At 39.0% G+C, this 22,615-nt stretch overlaps 2 protein-coding genes across 11 annotated transcripts in view; one reads left to right on the forward strand and one right to left on the reverse strand.

Moving 5' to 3' along the window:
• KIAA1328 (KIAA1328 ortholog) overlaps window positions 1-14,713 on the reverse strand; it is a 321,215-nt gene extending 306,502 nt beyond the window's left edge. For 2 of the 8 annotated variants that reach the window (XM_047697425.1, XM_047697424.1), the window contains exons 1-3: window positions 14,413-14,713; window positions 7,191-7,226; window positions 6,336-6,475 (exon numbers count right to left, since the gene is read on the reverse strand). In XM_047697425.1, coding sequence (XP_047553381.1) covers window positions 6,336-6,475; window positions 7,191-7,226; window positions 14,413-14,713 — 477 coding nt within the window. The other 6 variants (XM_047697428.1, XM_047697431.1, XM_047697426.1 and 3 more) reach the window with 6 other exon arrangements.
• A 60-nt stretch (window positions 14,714-14,773) lies between these two features.
• TPGS2 (tubulin polyglutamylase complex subunit 2) overlaps window positions 14,774-22,615 on the forward strand; it is a 69,990-nt gene continuing 62,148 nt past the window's right edge. For all 3 annotated transcript variants that reach the window (XM_047697433.1, XM_047697434.1, XM_047697435.1), the window contains exon 1: window positions 14,774-14,951. In XM_047697433.1, coding sequence (XP_047553389.1) covers window positions 14,774-14,951 — 178 coding nt within the window. The remainder of the gene's footprint in view (window positions 14,952-22,615) is intronic.

Genomic DNA, 22,615 nt, shown 5'->3' on the forward strand with positions numbered 1-22,615 from the left:
GCTCTGGGGTTCCCCATTAGGCTGACAGACACTAGCCCTGATTGCAAGGCAGTATGAAGTGTGAGGTTTTTCCTAGTGAATTTTTCTTCTTTCTTTGTTCTCTCGCAGATGCCAGACTTGCAATAAAATCTAAGGCTCTCCTTGTCTCTCCCTGTTCACTTTATTCTCTATCCCACGTCAGCTCTTCCTCCACTAAATCTCTTCCATTTTTACTTTCATCTTAGTACCTACTTCCCAGAAGACTTGAGCTGGCATAATTACCACTTTGAAAACCTTAATGAATTAAGAACTTAGCTATTGAACATCAATAGCTATAAAAATCACATACAGAAAAACTACAAGACTTATTTCTCTGAAGAAAAACACACACATCTGTCTAGTTTTGAGGAAAAAATGCATATACACACACACATACACACCCCCCACACACCATTTCTAGTTTTGCAACAAAATAAATACACACATACATAGCTCCTACATTCCACTTCTGGGCAAATAGGAACCGTGCTTACCCTGATGCCTACAACAACCAAAAACCTAACTAAGTATACGAAAAAGTAGTTCTTGAACACCAGAAATCAGGCAGCATGGAGAGTGATCCCTGAAAGAGGGGAACCAAATAAGGTGAGCCATGCAATTATCCCAGCTAAACTGCCTCTGGAGTTTTCAGGGTGCAATGTGGGGAAACCAAGATGGAGCCCAGCAATCTCGCCAAGTTGAGAAGATAAAGCTGGGAGTCCAGGAGAGCAAAGTGTCTAGAATTCGCAGGGCAGAGTCATGGAGAGGATAGAATTGCACAAAAAGAGAGCTCCAGGGATCTGCAGAGGGTTCCCTGCACATCAGCCGTTGAGTATTGATTAGCATTTGTCTATGAGGAAGCCCACCAAAAGCCAAGGAAAGAACAAATGAGAATGTGAGAATAATCTCTGTCTCTAATACAATGCCAGCAATAGTCCATGTTCCCACCAGCCAGAGAGGAAAATCTCATAATTCAAGGGGCATCAGGAAGAGTACTCCGCAGGTCACTGCCCATAGTGGGCAAAATTAGCCCTATATTAAAAGCTGTTCTAGTGTCACCTTTAAAAGCTTAAACCCGGTGTCTGAGTGGCTCAGTTGGTCTCAGTCTCAAAGAGACTACCTTTGGCTCAGGTCATGATTCTGGAGTCCCAGGATTGAGTCTCTCATGGGGCTCCCTGATCAGTACGGAGTCTGCTTCTCCCTCTGACCCTCTCCCGTCTCATGCTCTCTCTCTCTCTCTCAAATAAATAAATAAAAATCCTTAAGAAAAAAAAAAAAAAAAAGCTTAACCCCAAACTTTAAAAAGATCAAACTACTCTCAAATACTTGTCTTAGTCTCAGAAAAAAAGACCTCAAGATAATTATAAAAAACACAATATATCCAGAACTAAAAAAAAAAAAAAAAAAGTATGATTCATACTGTCTGGGGACATCCAATAAAAAACAACCAGGCAGATAAAGAAGCAGATAAATACAATACATAAATAGAAAAATTACTCAATTGAAATCTCTCCATAAATAACTCAGATGATAGGATTATAAACAAGAGCATTAAAATAGTCATTTACATTCCATATGTTCAAGAAAGTAGAAGACCCAGCATGTTAAGTAAAGACATGAAATGTATAAATAAAACAAAAGACCCAAATTGAACTGGTAGAGATGAAAACACTGTCTTATATAAAAAATACACTGGATGAGATTAGTGGCAGAAGATGACTAATGAATTTGAAACAAAGCAATATAAACCATCTATACATAAACACAGAAATAACAACAAAAAATTGAATAAAAAATGAGCAAAAAACTGCAGCGTAACCTCAAGTGGCCTAATATTTGCATAACTGGAGCCCTCAAAAAATAATATCTCAACATATAATGGCCAAAAAGTTTCCCAATTTTATGAAAACTATAAACTCTCAAATCTAAAAGACTCAACAAACTCCAATCAAAAGACACACTTAGAATTAGTTCAAGGCATACTATAATCAAATTGCTTGAAACTAGGAATGAAAGGAAAATCCCAAAAGCAGTTTAAACTCACATAGTAAATATGAAAGAATAAAAGTAAGAATGACAGCAGATTTCTCAAAAACAGTGAAACCAGGCAATAGCACAATGACATCATTAAAACACTAAGGGGAAAAAAAAAACTATCAACTCAAAATTCTATAACCAGTAAAAACAAAAGTGAAACAAAGACTTCTTCAGGCATACAAAAGTCAAAATATCCATTCCTAGTGTACCTGAACTATCATAATGTTGAAGGGAGTACTTTAAGCAGATGGAGCATACCAATGATATCAAATGGAAAACAACAAAAATGGTAACTACATGGGTAAATTTAAAAGCCTTTTGTTGAGGAGCACCTACGCTCTGACTCCTGGTTTCAGCTCAGCTCGTGATCTCAAGGGTCATGGTATCACATCCCACATCAGGCTCTGCACTCAGCACAGAATCTGCTTGAGATTCTTTCTCCTTCTCCCACTCACGCTCTCTCTCTCTCTAAAATAAATAAATCTTAAAAAAAAAAAGCATTTTAATTATTTGAAACTCTTTAAAACACAATTGAAATAAATGGAATCCAAATTAAAAAGGAAGCCATAAAACTATATTCACAGATGACATAATCATATATGTATAAAAAATTATAACAAATTCACCAGGGCGGGGCGCCTGGGTGGCTCAGTGGGTTTAAGCCTCCGCCTTTGGCTCAGGTCATGATCTCAGGGTCCTGGGATCGAGCCCCGCATCGGGCTCTCTATTCAGCAGGAAGCCTACTTCCTCCTCTCTCTGCCTGCTTCTCTGCTTACTTTCTCCCTGTCAAATAAATAAAATCTTTAAAAAAATGAAATGTGCCAAAGATTGCATCCAAAAATAAAATTGAAAAAAAAAAGAAAAGAAAAGAAATTCCCTGGGGCCCCTGGGTGGCTCAGTTGGTTAGTTAAGTGTCTGCCTTCAGCTCAGGTCATGATCCCAGAGCCCTGGGGTCAAGCCCTGCATTGGGCTCCCTGCTCAGTGGGGAGTCTGCTTCTCCTTATTCCTGCTCATGCTCCCTCTCACTCTCTCTCAAATAAATAGATAAAATATTTTAAAAAGGAAAGAAAATCACCAAAAACTATTAGATTCACATTAATAAGTGAATTTAGAAAGGTTCCAGGATACAAAATCAAGAGACAAAATCAACTGTATTTCCATACACTAGCAATAAATAACAAAAAAATAGAAATAAACTTAACAAAAAGAGTACAAGATACATACACCTCAAACTACAAAACATCGCTCAAAGAAATTAAAGAAGGTCTATGTAAATGAAAAGCTATCTCATATACCATATTCAAGGACTGGAAGAATTGATATTATTAAAGTACTCTCCAAATTTATCTGAAGATTTACTACAATTGCTATCAAAATTCAGGTTGACCCATGTGCAGAAATTGCCAAGGTGATTCTCTATGGAAATTCAAGGGATGCAGAATAGCCAAAATCTTAAAAAAGAAAATCAAACTCGGAGGACTTACATTTCTTAATTCCAAAAAATAATTCCAAATGGTAATGAACTTGGTATTGGCATAAAAATAGAAATGTTAATCAATGAAACAGAATTGAGAGTCCACAAATAAACATTTACATGTACATGGTTAAGGGATTTTTAACAAGGGAAGAACAATCAAAAGGAAAGGAATAATTTAAACAAATGATGGTGGGACAAGTGGATATCCACAGGCGACAGAATAAATATGAGTCACCACATAACAAAAATTAAATCAAAATGGATCAAAGACTAAATGTAATACCTAAAACTATAAAACTCTTGGAAGAAAATATTAGTGTATGAATTTGAGTCAGCACACAACAAAAATTAAACCAAAATGGATCAAAGACTAAATGTAATACCTAAAACTATAAAACTCTTAGAAGAAAATATTAGTGTAAATCTTTAAGAACTTGAATTAGGCAATGATTCTTTAAATATGACAACACAGCACAGGTAACAACTGAAAAAAATTGATAAACTGGACTTCGAAATTAAAACTCTCATACTTCTAAGGACACCAATAAGAAAGTGAAAGACAATGCATTGAATGAAAGAAACTCTGCAGATCATATATAAGGGACCTGAAGATGCAATGTATAAAGAACTTTAAACTTTATCAGTAAGAAAACAAATCATTCAACTGAAAAGCATCTGAATTGACGTTTCTCTAAAGAACAAATATAAATGGCCAAGAAGCACATAAAGAAATGATTATTATTAGTCATTAGGGAAATATAAATCAAAATCACAGTGAGATACCATTTTATACTGACTAGGATGGTTATAATGAAAAGGGTAGATATAAAGTGTTGGTGAGAATGTGGAGAAACTGGAATCCTCATTCATACTACTGCTGGTAATATGTAAATTGGTATAGTCATTTTGGCAGTTCATCAAAAGCTTAAACAGAATTACTACATGACCCAGCAATTCTACTTCTAGGCAAATACCCAACAGAACTGAAAACATATATCCACACAAAAACTTGTATGTGAAAGTTCATAGCAACATTATTTATGTAGCCAAAAAGCCTAACAACCCAAAGTCCTTCAACTGGTGAATGGATAAATATGTACTCAGCCATAAAAATTAATGAAGTAATAATACATGATATCACATAAACCTTAAAATCATTATGCTAAATGAAAGAAGCCAGCCACAAAAGGCCACATATTACAGGATTCCATTTTCACGAAATGCCCAGAATAGATCAATCTATAGAGACTAAAAAGTCGATTAGTGGTTGCTAGGGGCTGAGATGAATAGAAAATGTCAAGTGACTGCTAATGCATATGGAGTTTCTTTCTAGAGTCATGAAAATGTTCTGGAATTAGATTGTGGTGATGGATCCACAACTCTGTGAATATACAAAAAAAAAGAATTATACATTTTAAAAGGGTAAGTTTTTTGATATGCAAATTATAGGTAAATCTGAAAAAAGTGTTGAAGCAAAAGTAATAATGTATTGGAAATTTACTTATAGAAGTAAAACGTATGACAATATCACAAAAGTCAAGACACAAACTGTTGAAAGGTCCTCAAAATCACAGTTAAAGTGGAAAATATAAGTTAAAATAGGCTGTGATAAGTTAAAGATGTATACTATAATTCTCAAAGGCAGTGAAAATAGCCCAACAAAGAATTATAGTTAATGACCCAAAAGAATCATAAAAAAATATGGACTTAATCCAAAAGAAGGCCATATATATTATATTGTTCAATATAAAATGCACAAACTATTTTATGAAAAACACTTGTAATTTTGATAAGATCTTGCAAATTCAACTACTATTTACGTCCCAGGGGGACATAAGTGGGTACAATGGAAATCCAAGTAACAAAGTAGGCCTTTTGGGTTAGTCACAGTTAAATCCCATAGACTACTAAACATAACAATCAGTAACAAACTAGATATTGGAAATGTCCTCAAGAACATAAACCAGCACAAGGAAAAACATTCTCTATAGTGTTAAATAGTAAATACTTTATGGACCAATAGCACTAAGGTAGCAAAAATGGCTTTGTGGACCAATAGCACTATGGTAGCAACTCTACCATTAGAACAGAAAAGCACCAAGAATATTAAAAGAATAAGTAAGACTATGTTGCAATAAAACTTTATTCACAAAATAGGCAGCAAAGAAACTGGGCCTATAGATCATAGATTGTCAAACCCTAACTTAACCTTAACAAAAAGTAAAGTAAAATCAACCTATCAGATAAGGACATGTAGCAAAGGAATGTATAGATACTAATACAAAGGCAAAGATGAAGGAGAAATCAATGACTGGGCTATAAAGAGTCTTTATAATATTTTTGAAGTGAAGGAAATAATAATAATGCAGGGGAATTTTAACAAAGTTTCTTTCTTATATAGAGAGGTTTATCCATCATCATCTAACAAATCCACAAGAACAAAAATTATAAAGCGCACTTAATAAAAGAAGAAACGGTGGTCAATTTGATTTACTAACTTGACAGAGATCACCATGTGGGTCTTTTGGGACACACTAAGGTAATAAATTTTTCTTAACTAAGGCTTAAGGCAAGCCTAGACATTTTAGAGCAAAACCTCTGAGTAATCTACGTACTTTATATTCATATCATGTAAAGTATCCTAGGATCCTCTGTACCTTTTAAGATCGCTTGTAGATTATCTAAAGTTCTTTCAAAGACTCTTCTGCCCTTTTCTACCGGTAACTGGTCAGCATAGAAAAATCACTTATTGGTCTGCATTTATAAAGACTGGAGATCAGAGAAAAAAAGGGAAATTACTGACCTGTTCATCTACTGAATCTCCTGCACCTTTTAAAGACTCCATGGAGATTGAAGCGGCATTAACCCTGGAAGTCGGAAGTTTAACATCAGCTTTTGGACTTAACTTGTGTCTTGATCTGGTATTTCCTTCTGCAGAAATTCCTAAGGATTTCCATCAAACAAAATATCAAAATTATACTTTATTCTCTTAAACTTACCCCCATGAAGCTCTTCTCTGATATACCTCTTTATGGGACCTGACAGGGAAAACTCCCACTTTATAAACCTCATTTTAAAACTCTTAGTAAATAATGAATCATGAAAAGATTATGTTCTGAATACATTTAAGATTCAATTGAAATATTTTTTAAAAATGATAATGAAAATTCATAAGTCACATTAAAACTGATAAATTACAACATATAATATATACCTTAATATAGGGGAGATTAAAAATCTGATTTCTCACATAATTAGGGTACCTTCAATGGCTCAGTTTTACTATTGGTTTAGTAACAGTCAGTAAGGTTTAAAAGAGTCTATCACATAAACCTTATATCAAGAAGTTCTCACATTTTTCTTTGAATTTAGGATATTATTTGTAATATAAAAAATAGGATCTCTTGCTCTTTAATAGATAAATAAAATGTTCTACAAATTAATCAAAAGCTGACTTGCCCATCCAGCCCCTAAAATCCTAAAATAAGGCAGTATTTCAAACCTTAGTAACGTCTAACCACATATTTAAAAAAAAAAAATTAGTTTCCAATGGATTGTTCTGCATACAGTTATATCTACAAAGTGGTCCTACTGTTTTATTTTCTCGTAACACTTAAGAAGCAAAGGAAGCTTACCAAATTAATACAGAAAATCATACCTGGAACATATACTACTGATTGTTCTTCATCAGAAACTATGAAGAAGGACATGAAGGAAAATACTAGAAAAAATCATCCAAATGCTGCCTCTATTCTGTACTTTCCTAATTTCTTTTGATCTAGGAATTTATAACAAACTTCAAAAACAAACCTAGAAAGGAATGCAAGTGAAATAAATGAAACAAAATTAGTAATCTTTTAAAATTCATCTTGGGCGCCTGGGTGGCTCAGTGGGTTAAGCCGCTGCCTTCGGCTCAGGTCATGATCTCAGGGTCCTGGAATCGAGTCCCGCATCGGGCTCTCTTCTCTGCCTGCCTCTCTGTCTATTTGTGGTCTCTCTCTGTCAAATAAATAAAATCTTAAAAAAAATAAAATAAAATAAAATAAAATTCATCTTTACATAATCATAACTATGTTTTACAAAATTTTTGAAAGTCCTTGTTCCATAAAACTTTCATCCACGCCTATTCCCAAATTAGATACCCTACCCTATAAATTCTGTTAAGTTCCTTTCATTTCCTCTCCTTTTGTAAACAGGGAGTTAAATGCTCCAGTTTGTTTAATATTGGAAAACTGGTGAGTTATTTTAGACACGAATAAATAATTTCAAAATGAGCTTTAGCTTTGAAGAACAAACCCTCTTTGAGGGCAAGTCAATCAGGGAAACACAAAGATTTTATTCTTCTGCAGTGCATTCATGAAATATCCCAAGAAGCCCTGCTATTTAAAAAGTGGAAGAAATGGAATTTTTTTTTTTTTAAAGAGGGAAGAGGGAGAGAGAGAGAATCTTAAGCAAGCTCCCTGCCCATCGTGGAGCCCAAAGTGTGGCTTGATCTCACAACCCTGAGGTTATGATCTGAGAGGAAATCAAGAGTAGGAGGCTTAACGGGTGGATCCACTCAAGCCCCCCAACAAGTGGAAGAAATATAAGACAAAGAGAGCTATTTTGAATTTCAATAGGAGAAATTTAGAAACGCTAAGATCATACCACTGTTATAGAAGAAGAACCAATATAAGAAGTTTTCCTTTGGGGCGCCTGGGTGGCTCAGTGGGTTAAAGCCTCTGCCTTTGGCTCGGGTCATGATCCCAAGGTCCTGGGATCAAGCCCCGCATCGGGCTCTCTGCTCAGCGGGGAGCCTGCTTCCTCCTCTCTCTCTGCCTGCCTCTCTGCCTACTTGTGATCTCTGTCTGTCAAATAGATAAATAAAATCTTTAAAAAAAAAAAAAGAAAGTTTTCCTTCCAGAAAAAAAATTTTATTCAGAAGAACTCTATCTAAATCCAGATACATCCACAATTTGATAACATTCTATTACATTTCGAGAAAGTGTCTAAACAAATTTTTCCAAATGACTTAGAAAATTCCAATTTTCTGTTCTTTTATAAAACGCTTTCTTTTCCAAAATTTCTAGACAAATTTATTAAAAATTCCCTTCCAGGTAAAGGCTAGAGTAAAACAGATTTAATAACATGTTCCAAAAGTCAATATATTTCAGTTCAGGACCAACCGTAGCTATGGAATCTTTACAAAGAGTGCTGATTATAAACACCTAGAATCCATCTAAGAATTTAGGAATAAAAAAAATAGTGCTACTGTCTGAGTCACCAGGTGATTTCTAATAGCCCTCTGCAGCAGTACACATACTATCACAGATTCAGGATTTTGGCTGTTAAGTAGTACTCCTAAACTTTAAATACACTCAGACATCAGGCATGGAGTTTAGAAAGTTTTAAGGGGCACATAAGACAAGGAAACAAACAAACAAAAATTAGACCTCACTAGTCCAAGGACACTGATAGCGGGTAACACTGGAGGAGAGAGAATTTATAAATTCACTGGCACGCAATCTAAAAAAAAAAACATACAAAATAAAATTGTGCAGGCTCTTTAACAGCAAACATCAAGCCATTTTTAATATCCCTGGGACCAGCAAACATAGTAGGTGCTCAATAAATATTTAAATATTTACTGTTGGAGATATAGACATGGGAAAAGTTACCCAAGGGGGAAAAAATTCAAGATGATTCAGGACAATCTCCATTTGGCAGCATCCTCGATTAGAGGATACAGCAGTGATGAATTCGCAGAATAGTCTCCAAAGTTGACTTATGGAAAGACTAACATAACTGAATCCTGGGAAACATAGTACACTTGTCTAGAATAGTCAAAAAGAAGACTGCTCACAGCTGGAACAGAGCAGCCACTGAGAACCCAACTTAGCTGCACCTAGATTTGGAAGCTCATCAGGTATTTTATTTTTTAAAAGATTTATTTTTTATTTGAGAGAGAGAGGGAGAAGGGGAGCAGGGATGAGGCACAGGGGTAAAGGGAGAGACAGTCCAAGCTGACTCCGCACAGCCCTATGTGGGACTCCATCTTAGGACCCTGAGAAAACAACCTGAGCTGAAATCAAGAGTCAGATGCTTAACTGACTGCACCACCCAGGTGCCCCAAGAAACTCATCAAGTATTTTATACTTTCTGATACTACTTTGCCACTTATCTAAGAGAAACAAACTGTAGAGATCTTTCATAAGCTTTAGTTGCAGATGACATAATATCACATATAGAAAATGCTAAAGACTTTACCAAAAAACCATTGGAATAAATGAATTCAGCCAAGCTGCAGATACAAAATCAATATAGAAAAATCTGTTGTGTTTCTATACATGAATAACAGAAAGTGAAATTAAGAAAACAATCCCGGGGCGCCTGGGTGGCTCAGTGGGTTAAAGCCTCTGCCTTCGGCTCAGGTCATAATCCCAGGGTCCTGGGATGGACCCCATATCAGACTCTCTGCTCAGCAGGGAGCCTGCTTCCTCCTCTCTCTCTCTGCCTGCCTCTCTGCCTACTTGTAATCTCTGTCAAATAAAATAAATAAAATCTTAAAAAAGAAAAGAAAAGAAAAGAAAACAATCCCATTTACAATTGCATCAAAAAAGAATACCTAGAAATAAATTTAACCAAGAAGGTGAAAGACCTATACATTGAAAACTTTAAGACACTGATGAAAGAAACTGAAGACACAAATAGAAAGATATTCTGTGCTTATAAACTGGAATAATTAATATTGTTAAAATGTCTATACTGCCCAAAGCAATCTACAGATTCAGTGCAACCTCTATCAAAAGTCCAATGCAATTTTTCACAGAAATAGAACAGTGCTAAAATTTGTACAGAACCACAAAAGAACCCAAATAGCCAAGACAATCTTAAGAATAAGGTAAAGCATCACACTTTCTAATTTCTAACCATATGGTACTGGCATAAAAGAAGACACAAAGATCCCCATGATGGCTACCCTTTTCCTGCTTTTTCTTCATATCACCAATAATCACTGGACACACAACACATTTTACTTATTCACAGCCTCAACTCATCTCACTAAAATGTAAGCACCAGGTGGGTGAAGATTTTCCACTAGTTTTGTTCAATGTTTATTATCGACTAACGTCAAAAAATGACAGGCTCATGGTTGACCATCTTTGAAAGAATGAAAGTGATATTTAATTTTATGAGGTACTGTCCAGCAACTCTTTGGTGTTGTCTCTCTTTATCTTGCTGGGGTTCACAACCCATCACCCCAAGATGTGCCACTTTGGAATGTGGATTGTTTTGAGTTTTGAAAACAATCAAGGCCCAAAAGACTCATGAAGTAACTCTGACCTCCCCATGAATTGCCTACAAGAATTTGAATAGAGGGCCTGCTCCCAAGAAGGGAAATATATAACTAACTATAGTATAATAGAAACAAGAGGTGGTAGGGAGGAATTTAGCAAAGTATATTTGTTAAAATTTGTCTCTATGTCCCATTGTTTCCATATGGCCCAGAAAACATTTGTTTACCAAATATTTATTCCTTTTCATCTTCCTATGAATTGGCTTTCCTTTCCTTGAAAGTCCCAGATCCCTACTCCCGACTCCTTCGTTCGGAATGACAAGCATAACTCATTTTGCTTCTCTTTGGAATCTCTCACATATATGTGGATTTGCCATATGTACCTAATTAAGTTTGATTTTTCTCCTCTTAATCTGTCCCATGTCATTTTAATTCTTAGACCAGTCAGAAGTTCCTTGAAGGGTAGAGGAACATTTCAAAATACGAGGGCAAAACTCATGAACTACATTCATGCTAAGAATCTTTTCAAATATAAAAATGCTAAATAAATGACCTTAACAAAAGTTTAAAAAAATAAGCCTAAAAATATTGAAATTGCCTCCATCCAACCCATCCTTTCTAATCATTTGTAATCTATATTCATCTCACTATCTGAAAAACCCAAATATTTACTTTCTTCAAATACAAAGTTTAAAAAATATACAAACATATTTTATGGGACAGTCAGAGACACAATATATACCAAATGTATATATTGGACCTCTCATTGGGTTCTTGGTGCCCCCTCAGTTCTACTTTGGTATTTTTGGAAGTTCTTTACTAAGACAAGTACAAGCAAATTATAAAGCATCCTTGATGCTGGTACCAGTCTCCAAATCCCCAGAATTAAAGCAGTAATTAGAAACCCAAGGTAGAAACAATATAGAGGAAGAATCATATCTACTCCAGATCATGAAGAGCTGAAGAAAATAAAAAACTTAGAACTGCACACTCTAACCTTCTGAGTTTCAATCACATACCAGCAACACATGTATATGTAATCATTACTGACCTGAGTAACCTTCCTGGCTAGTATACTATTTTAACATCAACATAAAGATTCTATTTTTAATTGAATATTCAATGGCATGGATTATAGCTACTATGATGTTTTGACCAAATCCCTTATAATTCATATTTGTTAATATCAATTTAAAAATACTGTTAATGTTAATAAGCTGGGGTGTATTTACCCAACAACTACAGATACTGCAGAAACACTAATTTCTTTTCATATTACCAGGAGCTACAATGAAGTAAGAAAGCGGTTTATGGCTGAAGGGGCATATTTTACTTGAAGATTTAACCATAAAATGACAAAATGGCATACTCATTTGTTTACATATAAGGTATAAAAATACACCTTGTGCAAAAAAGCACTGCTGAATCATACTGTGCAGGCAATGCATAACTCATTAAGACAACAGTAAAAAAAGATGTTTAGTCACAGATGATCTGTCCTCACATGACAGAAACATCTAGGACTGGGAAATAACTCAATCACATTTCTCTAATTGCTTAGGCAAAGCGCTGAAAATCTGTCTTTCAATAGCATGAAAGGAATACCTGATTCTACGCACATACTTTCTGGTCTTTTACTATTGAAAGTTCTATATAAAGGCTACGGGGTGGTCTAGGAAGTCATCCGTGTAACAGAAAAAGAGATCCAGATCCAGAGACACATGATTAAACCCAATGATTCATAACTATCCTTATGCTTTTTTAGAAAAGATTCAATAGCAAATTTACATTTGACCTTGCTTTTGTGTCCTACGGACATTTCAAATGAAAATACCTGAGGCTGGATGATAATTGGTCATTATGTGGAATAGGTGGGGGAAATAGGTAATACTAGTAACCTTGCAATTTATTTCAAATCGGAATTTCTATCAATGTAATCACCACCATTTCCCCCATATAATTTCAACTCCTCACTTTCAATGGGAAGATGAGTATTTCACATTAATTTTCAAAGTAAGAGAGAATGTAAGAGAAAAGACAGGATGTAGGCCTTCTATGCGAAATAAGAAATAACATGACCATATGAATAAGTGAGCATAAAGGGCTGCTTCGACCAAGTGCACAGGTTCAGTTTATTTACCTATTAACTTAATCCATGCCACAGTAATACACTGCCCACCTCCCCATTTATACCTATCAGAACAATTCCACTGGTCACAGATAAAGTTAAGGACTAATAACCAAACCACATAGGTGGTTATGAAAATGATTACACTACAAAAGCACTTTATAAGCTGATAACCTTCAAATATTTCCTCTATCACAAAATTCTATGATTGGAAGCACAGGATTTCATGAGAAGACTCATCCCAATTTCCTGATTTCCTAATTCAGCCCAATTCCCAATGCACATACTCTCTTTGCGTCCTTCCTGATATATAAGGAAAAAGATATTTAATGTGCACAGTGCATTAGTGTTTTCATCCACAGTCTATGTGCATGATTTTTACTTGACCATCACCCACCTATCAGAGACAAATGGTAATTATGTTTAGAAAGTGCCTAATACTAAACATTGAGCAGCAAGGAATGCAAAAATATCCCTCCCTCCACATGACACTGTAATCCTAGTACTGTAACTCAAAAAGGAAAACTGAGAATACAATTTTATAAGTTTCACTGGGAGCTAAGTAGCGTGTGCAGAGAATGATTCTGCCAAAGTTAAGAGCAATGTCTCAAATAATGCTATCATCAATCCTAGCAAACAGACAAGACTTGCTCTGCACGCACGCAGTACACGGATTGCCCTCCTTCACGTAACACTCCTCTAACGAAAGTGATGTAACTTACCAGGAAAAGAGCAGGCTGGGACAACCTGAACCGGAGAACGAACCAGTTCTGTCACACATCTCAATACAGTTACTGAACTGCGAACACCACCACAAGCATAAAAAGCTCCACGGCTTCTCCACCACCCAAAACAATCCCAGAACTTCAATCCTGCCAGTGGGGACCCACAGTCCACCTGTAAATCAACACTACTTCCAGCAGCAAGGATTTGCAACGCTTTTTATTCCGTAACCAGCATCACCGGACCACGGTCAGCCCCACACCTCTCCGAAAATCCCAGCATGAAAGTAAATCATCACAGACAGGCCTTCGAAGTCCGAAAAGGTCCTGACTCGCTCCTAACCACGCAAACCAAGGACAGTCCTAAACCGAGACAAAAAGGCTCCCTGTCCAGTCAACACCCTTCCCTCCTCAGAGACTCAGCCGGCCTGAGGTCACCACGGTCAGAGGGACCCTCCCAGCCCCCCGCAGGGCCACGATTCTAGGCCATCTTTCCAAAGCTCACCGCCAAGGAGGGCCGGGAAACATCAGTGCTGAGTCCCCAAACCTAGTGCTCCAGCCTGGAGACAGAATCAGGCTCTCTGCTACCTAACACCCCAGCCAGGGAAAAGCCCGGCACCTACACGGCGGCCGGAAAGGACGGCCCCGCCCCCGGGGACAGCACCGAGCTTCGCCCCCCCACTCAGAGTCTCACGCGACCGCCCGCCGCCCCGGGGAGGGCGCCGGCGCCCCCTGCCAGGCGGGCAAAGGATACAGTCCCGACTCCAGAACGCCGTCGCGCCCCGGCGGGAGGGGCCCGCCACGTCCGCCATCTTGAAACAACCGCCACTCCCGGCGTCGCGCCGGAGCCGTCCTGCCCCGGCCTTCAGGCCCAGTCCCCATTGGCCGCACCGCGTAGAGGCCCGCCCCCGCTTGCGCGGTCTGCCCGGGCGGGGCGGTAGGGTCCCAGCGGACGAGTCGCTGTGTCTCGGTGGCGTAGTGTGGAGCGACCGCCTGGGCAAAGGGAACAAGTGTGCCGCGGAACTACTACTCCCAGAGCAGCCCGGGCCTCCCATCTCCGCCCCGCAGCGCTCTCAGGCACCAAGCACTACAATTCCCGGCATGCCGTGAACTCGATGGCCGAGCCTCTGGGGCGGTGTCCAGCCCTCCCGCCCGCCCCCCTCTCCCGCCGGGTCCCCGTCGCTGCGCCCGCCGCGCGCGGAGCGGGGACGCGAGCCATGGAGGAGACACCGCCCCCGGGCTGCAGCAAGCCGCACCTGGAGAAGCTGACCCTGGGGATCACCCGCATATTAGGTGAGCGGGGCGGGGAGCCGTGGAAAGAGACGGCGGAATGAGGGGATGCACCCTAGACGCACGGAGGGGCGACGCGGATGCTGTGTGCCAGTGGGCTTTGCTGCGGTGACTTCCGATGTTAAGGAGGAGAGGGCAGTCGGGTGCGTGACTAGGCCATAGGAGCGTTTGCGGGGAGTGCTCGGGCGCGGAGCTGGGAAGCCCAGAGGTCCCCGCCGCCCCCCACCAACCCAGTCCCACCCCAGGTCCCAGAAAGGACAAGCAAAGGTGCGCAAACGGGAGAGAGCAGGCACCTGACAGTGGGGACGTTAGGTTTCCCGAGAGGCATTCTTGGCCAGTGGAGTATCCTTGAAACGCAAACCTTCCTCTGGTAGCAGAGGGCGGGGGAACGCTGCACGCAGCCTCCCAGGGCAACAATTCCGACGCGCCTCCGGGGTACCGCACCCCAAGTGGCTGGAAGGAGTTGAGGCTTGAGCCACTGAGTGGGTTAGTTTTTCCTTTACCGAACCATTAGTTAGCACCCGCTGCTGTGTCACACTCGGGGGCTACAGAGATGGGGTGGGGAACTGAAACACAGTTCTGTGAAAAAATCCACAGCCTAGGTCCCCCCCAGAGGTGTGAAAGGCGACCAGTACTCCTCTATTATGGCTCTGAAATAGCACACAGGAGGAAGTGATGGACCTTCTTTGGGAGTCAGGGAGTTACCGTATATGTCCTACGGGAGAGGATGCTAGATTTTGAAAGACAAATTGAAGTTAACCAGATAACCAGGGAGAAAAAAGTAGCCTAAGTAGGCTGGGTGGCATGCTTTGATGCCTTCCTGTCACATTTATAATAAAATCCAAATTCTGTACTGCGATCCTTAAGTTCGTTATGATCTGCCCTCATCTGTCTTTCTGACCTATTTTTACCTTTTTTTTTTTTTTTCTTTTTTGGTCCACAGTGGCCTCCTTGTACCATAAACTCAAAAAGCTTGTGCCTGCTTCAAAGCCTTTACTAGGCTAGGGGAAAAAAATCTGGAGTTCTCTTTCCCTCACTTCCTTCAAATCTCTGATTAAATATCATTACCTCAGAGAAGCCTTAGACAATATTTCTAATAACACCTTTCTTTCTTTCTTTCTTTCTTTATTATTTATTTATTATCCCTAAATATTCTTTATTTATATATTATTTATTTATTATCCCTAGCCTTTATATTTTTTTCGAACCTTATGGCTTTATCACTCCTTGGAATTACTTATTTGGTTGCTTTTTTTAATTTGCCCATCTCTTCTGTAATAGAAGTCAATGAGTTTAGGAACTTTGTCTTGTTCTCCCTTGGTATTCCCCAGTGTTATAATAAATGCTGCTGTAAATGAGGACGAAACACCATTATATGTTTGGGAGAAATGATGAGCTTTAGAAATGAAGTTACAGAGTTGGGCAAGGAGAGATCTAATCATCCAGATCAACCATATCCTACCTCCTCATTAAAAAATATATTTCTTTTGATTAATGTGTAATCTACTTAAGACTGGCCAACCAAATTTCTCTTAAGCTGTCAAATCAATTTAAAAACCTAAATAAATAACTATAAACATTTTAAATTTCCTTTAAACATTTAATATATTCTAATATTAAGCATTTCAGATCTCTGGCAAACTGGTAACACAAGGCAAAACCTACCCGAGGAATTAAACAACTCTGGTAATTAAGTTTATAGTAAAGCTGGCCTCCTGTAAACATTCTAATATTACTTAAAAATTTAATCAAAACCTCATAATTTCAAGTTAATAATCATAAGTCAAAAATCAGTTATATATTTTTTTCACATTTGATTTTTGTTTTGAAAATATACATAGAGGATTTTTAAAAACAAGGTGGCTGAAGTCAGTGGTGGGTGTGTGGTAAGCAAACTACTATATCAAAATCTCCTCTCTAAATGATGCGTGAAATAACTCCATAACTATGACAATTCTATAGAAAACAAAGCCCAACACTACTTAAAATACAGAGAATGCCAGAAGTGCAAAATAACTATGAGTAAAAAGAGAAAAAACTACACATCCCAGCATTGTGCCTGCTCCACTCCTTCACTGCTAGAAGGCTCTGTGGCAAGCAAAGGCAGAGCCAGAAATGATGCCAGCAAAGAGGCTAGTTGAAGCAACAGAAAGTTTAAAACCACTCCAGTCTGAAAGTACAACAGTACCGAACACTGGGTAGATCAGAGCAGGGCTGCAGAAAAGTGACTTCAAAGTAGGTACTGTTTAAAGGGTTGGCCAGGCAATTTAAAGGGACATACATTCCAGAGGAGAAAATGCAAAAAAGAAGGAAGAGTCCTTTGACATTGATGATAAAAGGGCAAAGAAAAAGGAAAGCCCACATTTCTCTCCCCTACACAAAAAACCTGCTAAAATATCTGGACTTTGCCTCAACTGACTGGAAAGGGTGTCATTAAAGTAGAGATCTTATTAAACACCACGATTTCACAAGATGAACAAGAGCAAAGTAGAACCTATAGAGAACTCATGCTAAAATCAGAAAATGAAATGCTGAACAATCAACTGAGGAAAAAAATTTTTATGTTAATGAAGTGTTTTCCTCTCAGTGGAACAAGGAGTAAGGAAATGTTACATTTTGGTAACAGATGATTAAATATAGTGTGTAAGATCTACCTGAGATGCAACAAGATCAATTTCAGTTAACCTTTGAACAACACAGGTTTGAACTGTGTGGGTTCATTTAGACATGGAATTTTTTACAGTACAGTGGTATAAATGTATTTTCTCTTATGATTTTCTTAACATTTTCTTTTTTCTAGTTTATTGTAAGAACACAGTATATAGTACATACAACATACAAAATATGTGTTAATCAACTGTTTATGTTATCAGTAAGGTTTCCCAGTAGGTTTTTGGAGAGTCAAAAGTTATACATGGATTTTCAACTTCATTTTCAACCCCTGCATTATTCAAGGTTCAACTGTATAATATCTCTCTCCATCTTAGACTTCTCTCCTTTTTAAAAATAAAATTCTTTTTTTTTTAAGTCAATTTTTTCATCATGGTGAGTGTATTCTTTGATCCTTATCCTCTATTTCCCCCATTAACCCACCTACCTCCCCATCAGTTCTCTGTAGTTAAGAGTCTGTTTCTAGGTTTGTCCTTTTTTCTTTCCTTCACTCTTTTGTTCTTAAATTCCATATATGAGTGAGATCATATGGTATTTGTCTTTCTTTGACTGATTTCACTTATCATGATACTCTCCAGCCCTGTCCATATTGTTGAAAATGGCCACATTTCATTTTTAAGGGTTGAATAATATTCCATTGTGTTTGTATACCACAACTTTATCCATTCATCAGTCAGTGGATGCTTGGGCTGCTTCCATAGTTTAACTGTTGTAAATAATGCTGCAGTAAACATAGGAGTGCATGTATCCATTTGAATTAGTGTTTTTGAATTCTTTGGGTAAATACCCAGTAGTGTGATTACTGGGTTGTGGGGTAGTTCTATTTTTAATTTTTTGAGGAACCTCTGTAATGTTTTCCATAGTGTCTGCACTGGTTTGCATTCCTACCAACAGAGCAAGAGAGTTCCTTTTTCTTCACGTCTTCACCAACACTTGTTTTTTCTTGTGTTTTTTATTTTAGCCATTGTGACAGGACTGAATTGATATCTCATTGTAATTTTGACTTGCATTTCCCTGATGATAAGTGATGATGAGCATCTTTTCATGTGTCTGTTAGCTATCTGTATGTCTTCTTTGGAGAAATGTCTCTTCATGTCTTCTGCCCATTTTATAATTGGATTATTTGGGTTTTGGAGTATAAAGTTTTATAAGGCATCTGCCTTTGACTCAGGTCATGATCCCAGAGTCCTGGGATCCAGTCCTACATTGGGATCCTTGCTCAGCAGGGAACCTGGTTTTCCCTCTGCCTGCCACTCCCCTTGCTTGTGTGCACACACTCTCTCTCTCTGACAAATAAATAAATAAAATCTCTAAAACTTAAATGTGGGAATTCAGGTGTGGGAAGGAAAAGCACAGTGAGTCAAGCCATCAGTTCCCTGGGTTACCAAGGGCTTTTAAAAGTGGGAACTTCATGGGGTGCCTGGGTGGCTTAGTTGTTAAGCGTCTGTCTTCAGCTCAGGTCATGATCCAGGACCCTGGAATCAAGCCCCGCATCAGGCTCCCTGCTCTGCCGAAAGCCTGCTTCTCCCTCTCCCTCTTCCCCTGCTTGTTTTCCCTCTCTCGCTGTCTCTCTGTGTCAGATGAATGAATGAATGAATGAAAGGAAGGAAGGAAGAAAAGAAAAGAAAAGAAAAAAAAGAAAAAAGAGGAAGAAACTTCACTGGGTGGGGTGTCCTGGTTCCTAGTTGTTTAGCTAGTAGTTGTGTCATACAGCTGGCAATTTATTTAAGACGGATGTATTGGGTTGGCAATCAAAAGCTTCATGTCAGGTACTTATATTAAGTGTGTGTCCTCCAGCAACCCTAGACACTAGACTACCCTGTGGGTGTAGTCAGATGACATCATTATGCAACCAGCTGGGTTGTTAACAAAGAATTCTGTATTATTCTGTCCAAAAGTTGGAATAGTAGGCTGCTGAGACTGATTGAAGCTAGGCTCTGCATTTCCATAGGGTAATTGCTAAGGGGCTTTGCTGAGAGGCACACAGAGACTATTGCACATAAACTCTTAACTAGACCCATACTTGGAGTAAGCCTCGCCCCTTGGCATGGCCTAGTCTCTCAGCCTCAATGTCCTTGCTATAAAATGTGAGTAATAGGGACGCCTGGGTGGCTCAGTTGGTTGGACGACTGCCTTCGGCTCAGGTCATGATCCTGGAGTCCCGGGATCGAGTCCCGCATCAGGCTCCCGGCTCCGCGGGGAGTCCGCTTCTCTCTCTGACCTTCTCCTCGCTCATGCTCTCTCTCACTGTCTCTCTCTCAAATAAATAAATAAAATCTTTAAAAAAAAAATGTGAGTAATAACATTTCCTATTCACTGTCTTAGCTTTGGTGGAGCATTGCCAAATGTCACCACCTCTGAAGGGATGGACAACATCTTCCATCCTAACTAGTCAAGGGCATAGCAAGGGCTTAGCCCAGGTCTAACGGCTTGAAGCACATGGTATTTTTCCACCATAGTACCATGGTTCCCAATATCTTTAAAAGGACATTGAACAGAAGGCAGAAAAAAAAAAATTATGTATATGGTACTTTTTGCTCTTCTAGAGCACCTTTACCTTTGCTGCTTCTGTTTCACTTTTCAAGGCAAATATTATAATTATTGTCTCTCTGAATGGTAAGAAAGGTGAAGACTCATCTAACAGTCACTCTAGTGAACGCCTAAATCAAGAGTAGAATATGTGGAGTTCAGAATTCTTAGCCTCCTGTATTGGGATGTTGCTGTGTCTCAGGATCGGAACTTTGTGACAACTTGGAGGAAATTTATGATGCATAGAAAGGACACTAACATGATTATAGAATCAGTGAACCACACTGTGATATTCTGATTTATAAGAAATATATATTTGCTCACTCAGATGACAGCTGACCCTTGACAAAGCTTGATTAAGCTGCTGATGCTCTCCCCATCCCCACACCAACATTGCAGTAGAGAATCTGTATATTAACTAATAGCTTACAGTCTACTGGAAATCTTACCAATAACCAAGGTGATTAACACATTATTTTGTATGTTTTATGTTTTCTATAAGAAAATGTCATTAAGAAAATCATAAGAAAAAAATATATTTAACGGTACTGTATTGAAAAAAATAGGTGTTCAAGTGGACCCATGCAATTCAAACCCATGTCGTTCAGGGCATGGATGTTCAGGACAAAAAAATGTGTATTTTGTCTTAGTCTGCAGTTCCTTACTTACAGCTCCCCAAACCCTGGAATTTCCCAAGTTTTGAGAGTGGTAAAGATCTTTCATTACGTTAATGAGGTGAGTTTCGGAAAGCACTAAAGGATGAGGGCTGATTGCCCCAATATCCAACCATGTGATGAGAGGATTGGTATTTTTAGTCCCGTTCCCTGACCTTTGGGAAGGGAAGAGGGTCTGAAGGTTGAATCAGTCCTCACTGGCTGATGATTTAATTGATTGTGTCTATGTAATGAAGCCTTCATAAAAACCCAGAAACTTCCATGTTGGTAAACAAATGGAGATGTGGGGAAAGTAGCCTGCCTAGAGAGGGAAAGGAAGCTCCGTGCCCCTTCCCACATACCTTGTCCTAAGCATCTCTTCCATCTGGCTGTTCCTAGGTTATATTCTTTTATAATAAACCAGTAATCTAGTAAGTAAAATATTTCTCTGAATTCTGTGAGCCCCTCTGGCAAATTAATGGAACCTGAGGAGGGGGTCTTAGGAACCTCCTGACTTACAGCCAGTCAGTGAGAAGTATAGGTGATTGTCTGGGCTGTTGACTGGTGTCTGAATACAAGGAGAGAGGGGGTCTTGAGAAGCCCCAGTCTGTAGTAGGTCGGTGAGGAAGCAGAGGTATAAAACTGGACTCATCCCTGGTGTCTGAAGTGGGGAGGGTGGCAGTCTTCTAGACTGATGCTGTTTCCTTGTAGGACACCAGGATATCTGAGAACTGCTTGTTGCCATGGGGAAGCCTCCTCACAAAAATATTGGAGGGTTGGGTTCAGGAACCATTTTATACATTAAACTGGATGAGAAGTGTCTGCCTTATCCTTAGAGATTTTAAAAATTCTTTTCAATACATTATCTGTTTACAGTATTATCATAAATAACCAAAGTATGGTTCAAAATAGAATGTAATTAAGTATAAACATATGTGCGCTCTTTCACTCACTCTCTGTCTCTCTCTTAAATAAGTATTTTTAAAAAGCCACCTTGGTGGCTCAGTCGGTTAACCGTCTGCCTTTGGCTCAGGTCATGATCCCAGGGTACTGGGACAGGTCCAGGATGGAGTCCCACATCGGGCTCCCTCTTCAGTGAGGAGTCTGCTTCTCCCTCTGCCCTTCCTCCTGCTTGTGCATGTGGTCCCTCTCTTTCTCCCTCTCAAATACAATCTTTAAAAAAAAAAAAGCATAAACATATTTGGCCCCAGGCTTGCATGTGATGGGTTCAGATATTGGCAGAAGCAGAGATCATGGTGAACTAGAGTCATCTGAAACGGTTTCATGAAGTCAGTGGAACCTTAGCATAACCTTGAAGTATGGGTAGGGCTTGGGTAGGTGGACACGTTTGGGTGTGTATAATGGGAAAGGAATACAGCATAGTCAAAGGTAAGTACAGATTTCATTCTGGAGGGAGGGCCCAGAGGTGGAGACAATGAGGAAACTGACACACCTGGAACAGAGGGTTTGGACTACAGGGTGGAAGAAGTTAAGACCAGACAGAGAAGGGCCTTATCCTCCAGACCACAAGGAAAACCCACTAGATCGGACAGGAAGCAAGCCTGGGTCTGGCTGAGGATGGATCCGAGCACAGAGAGTTCCTGGCTTCGATTGCACCTACACTTGCAGTGACCATGGCCTAAAACAGTGGTGACAATGGGAATAATCTATGCGGTATCTCAGGGAGAAAAGTGATAGGCTTTGTGCTAGTTCTCCATAGAATATACCACAAACCAGGTGCCTTAGAACAACAGACTTATTCTCACAGTCCTAGAGGCCAAAAGCCTCAGACCAAAGGGTTGGCCATGTCACTCT

Source organism: Lutra lutra, chromosome 12 (genome assembly GCF_902655055.1).
Source record: "Lutra lutra chromosome 12, mLutLut1.2, whole genome shotgun sequence".
Classification (NCBI taxonomy): domain Eukaryota; kingdom Metazoa; phylum Chordata; class Mammalia; order Carnivora; family Mustelidae; genus Lutra; species Lutra lutra.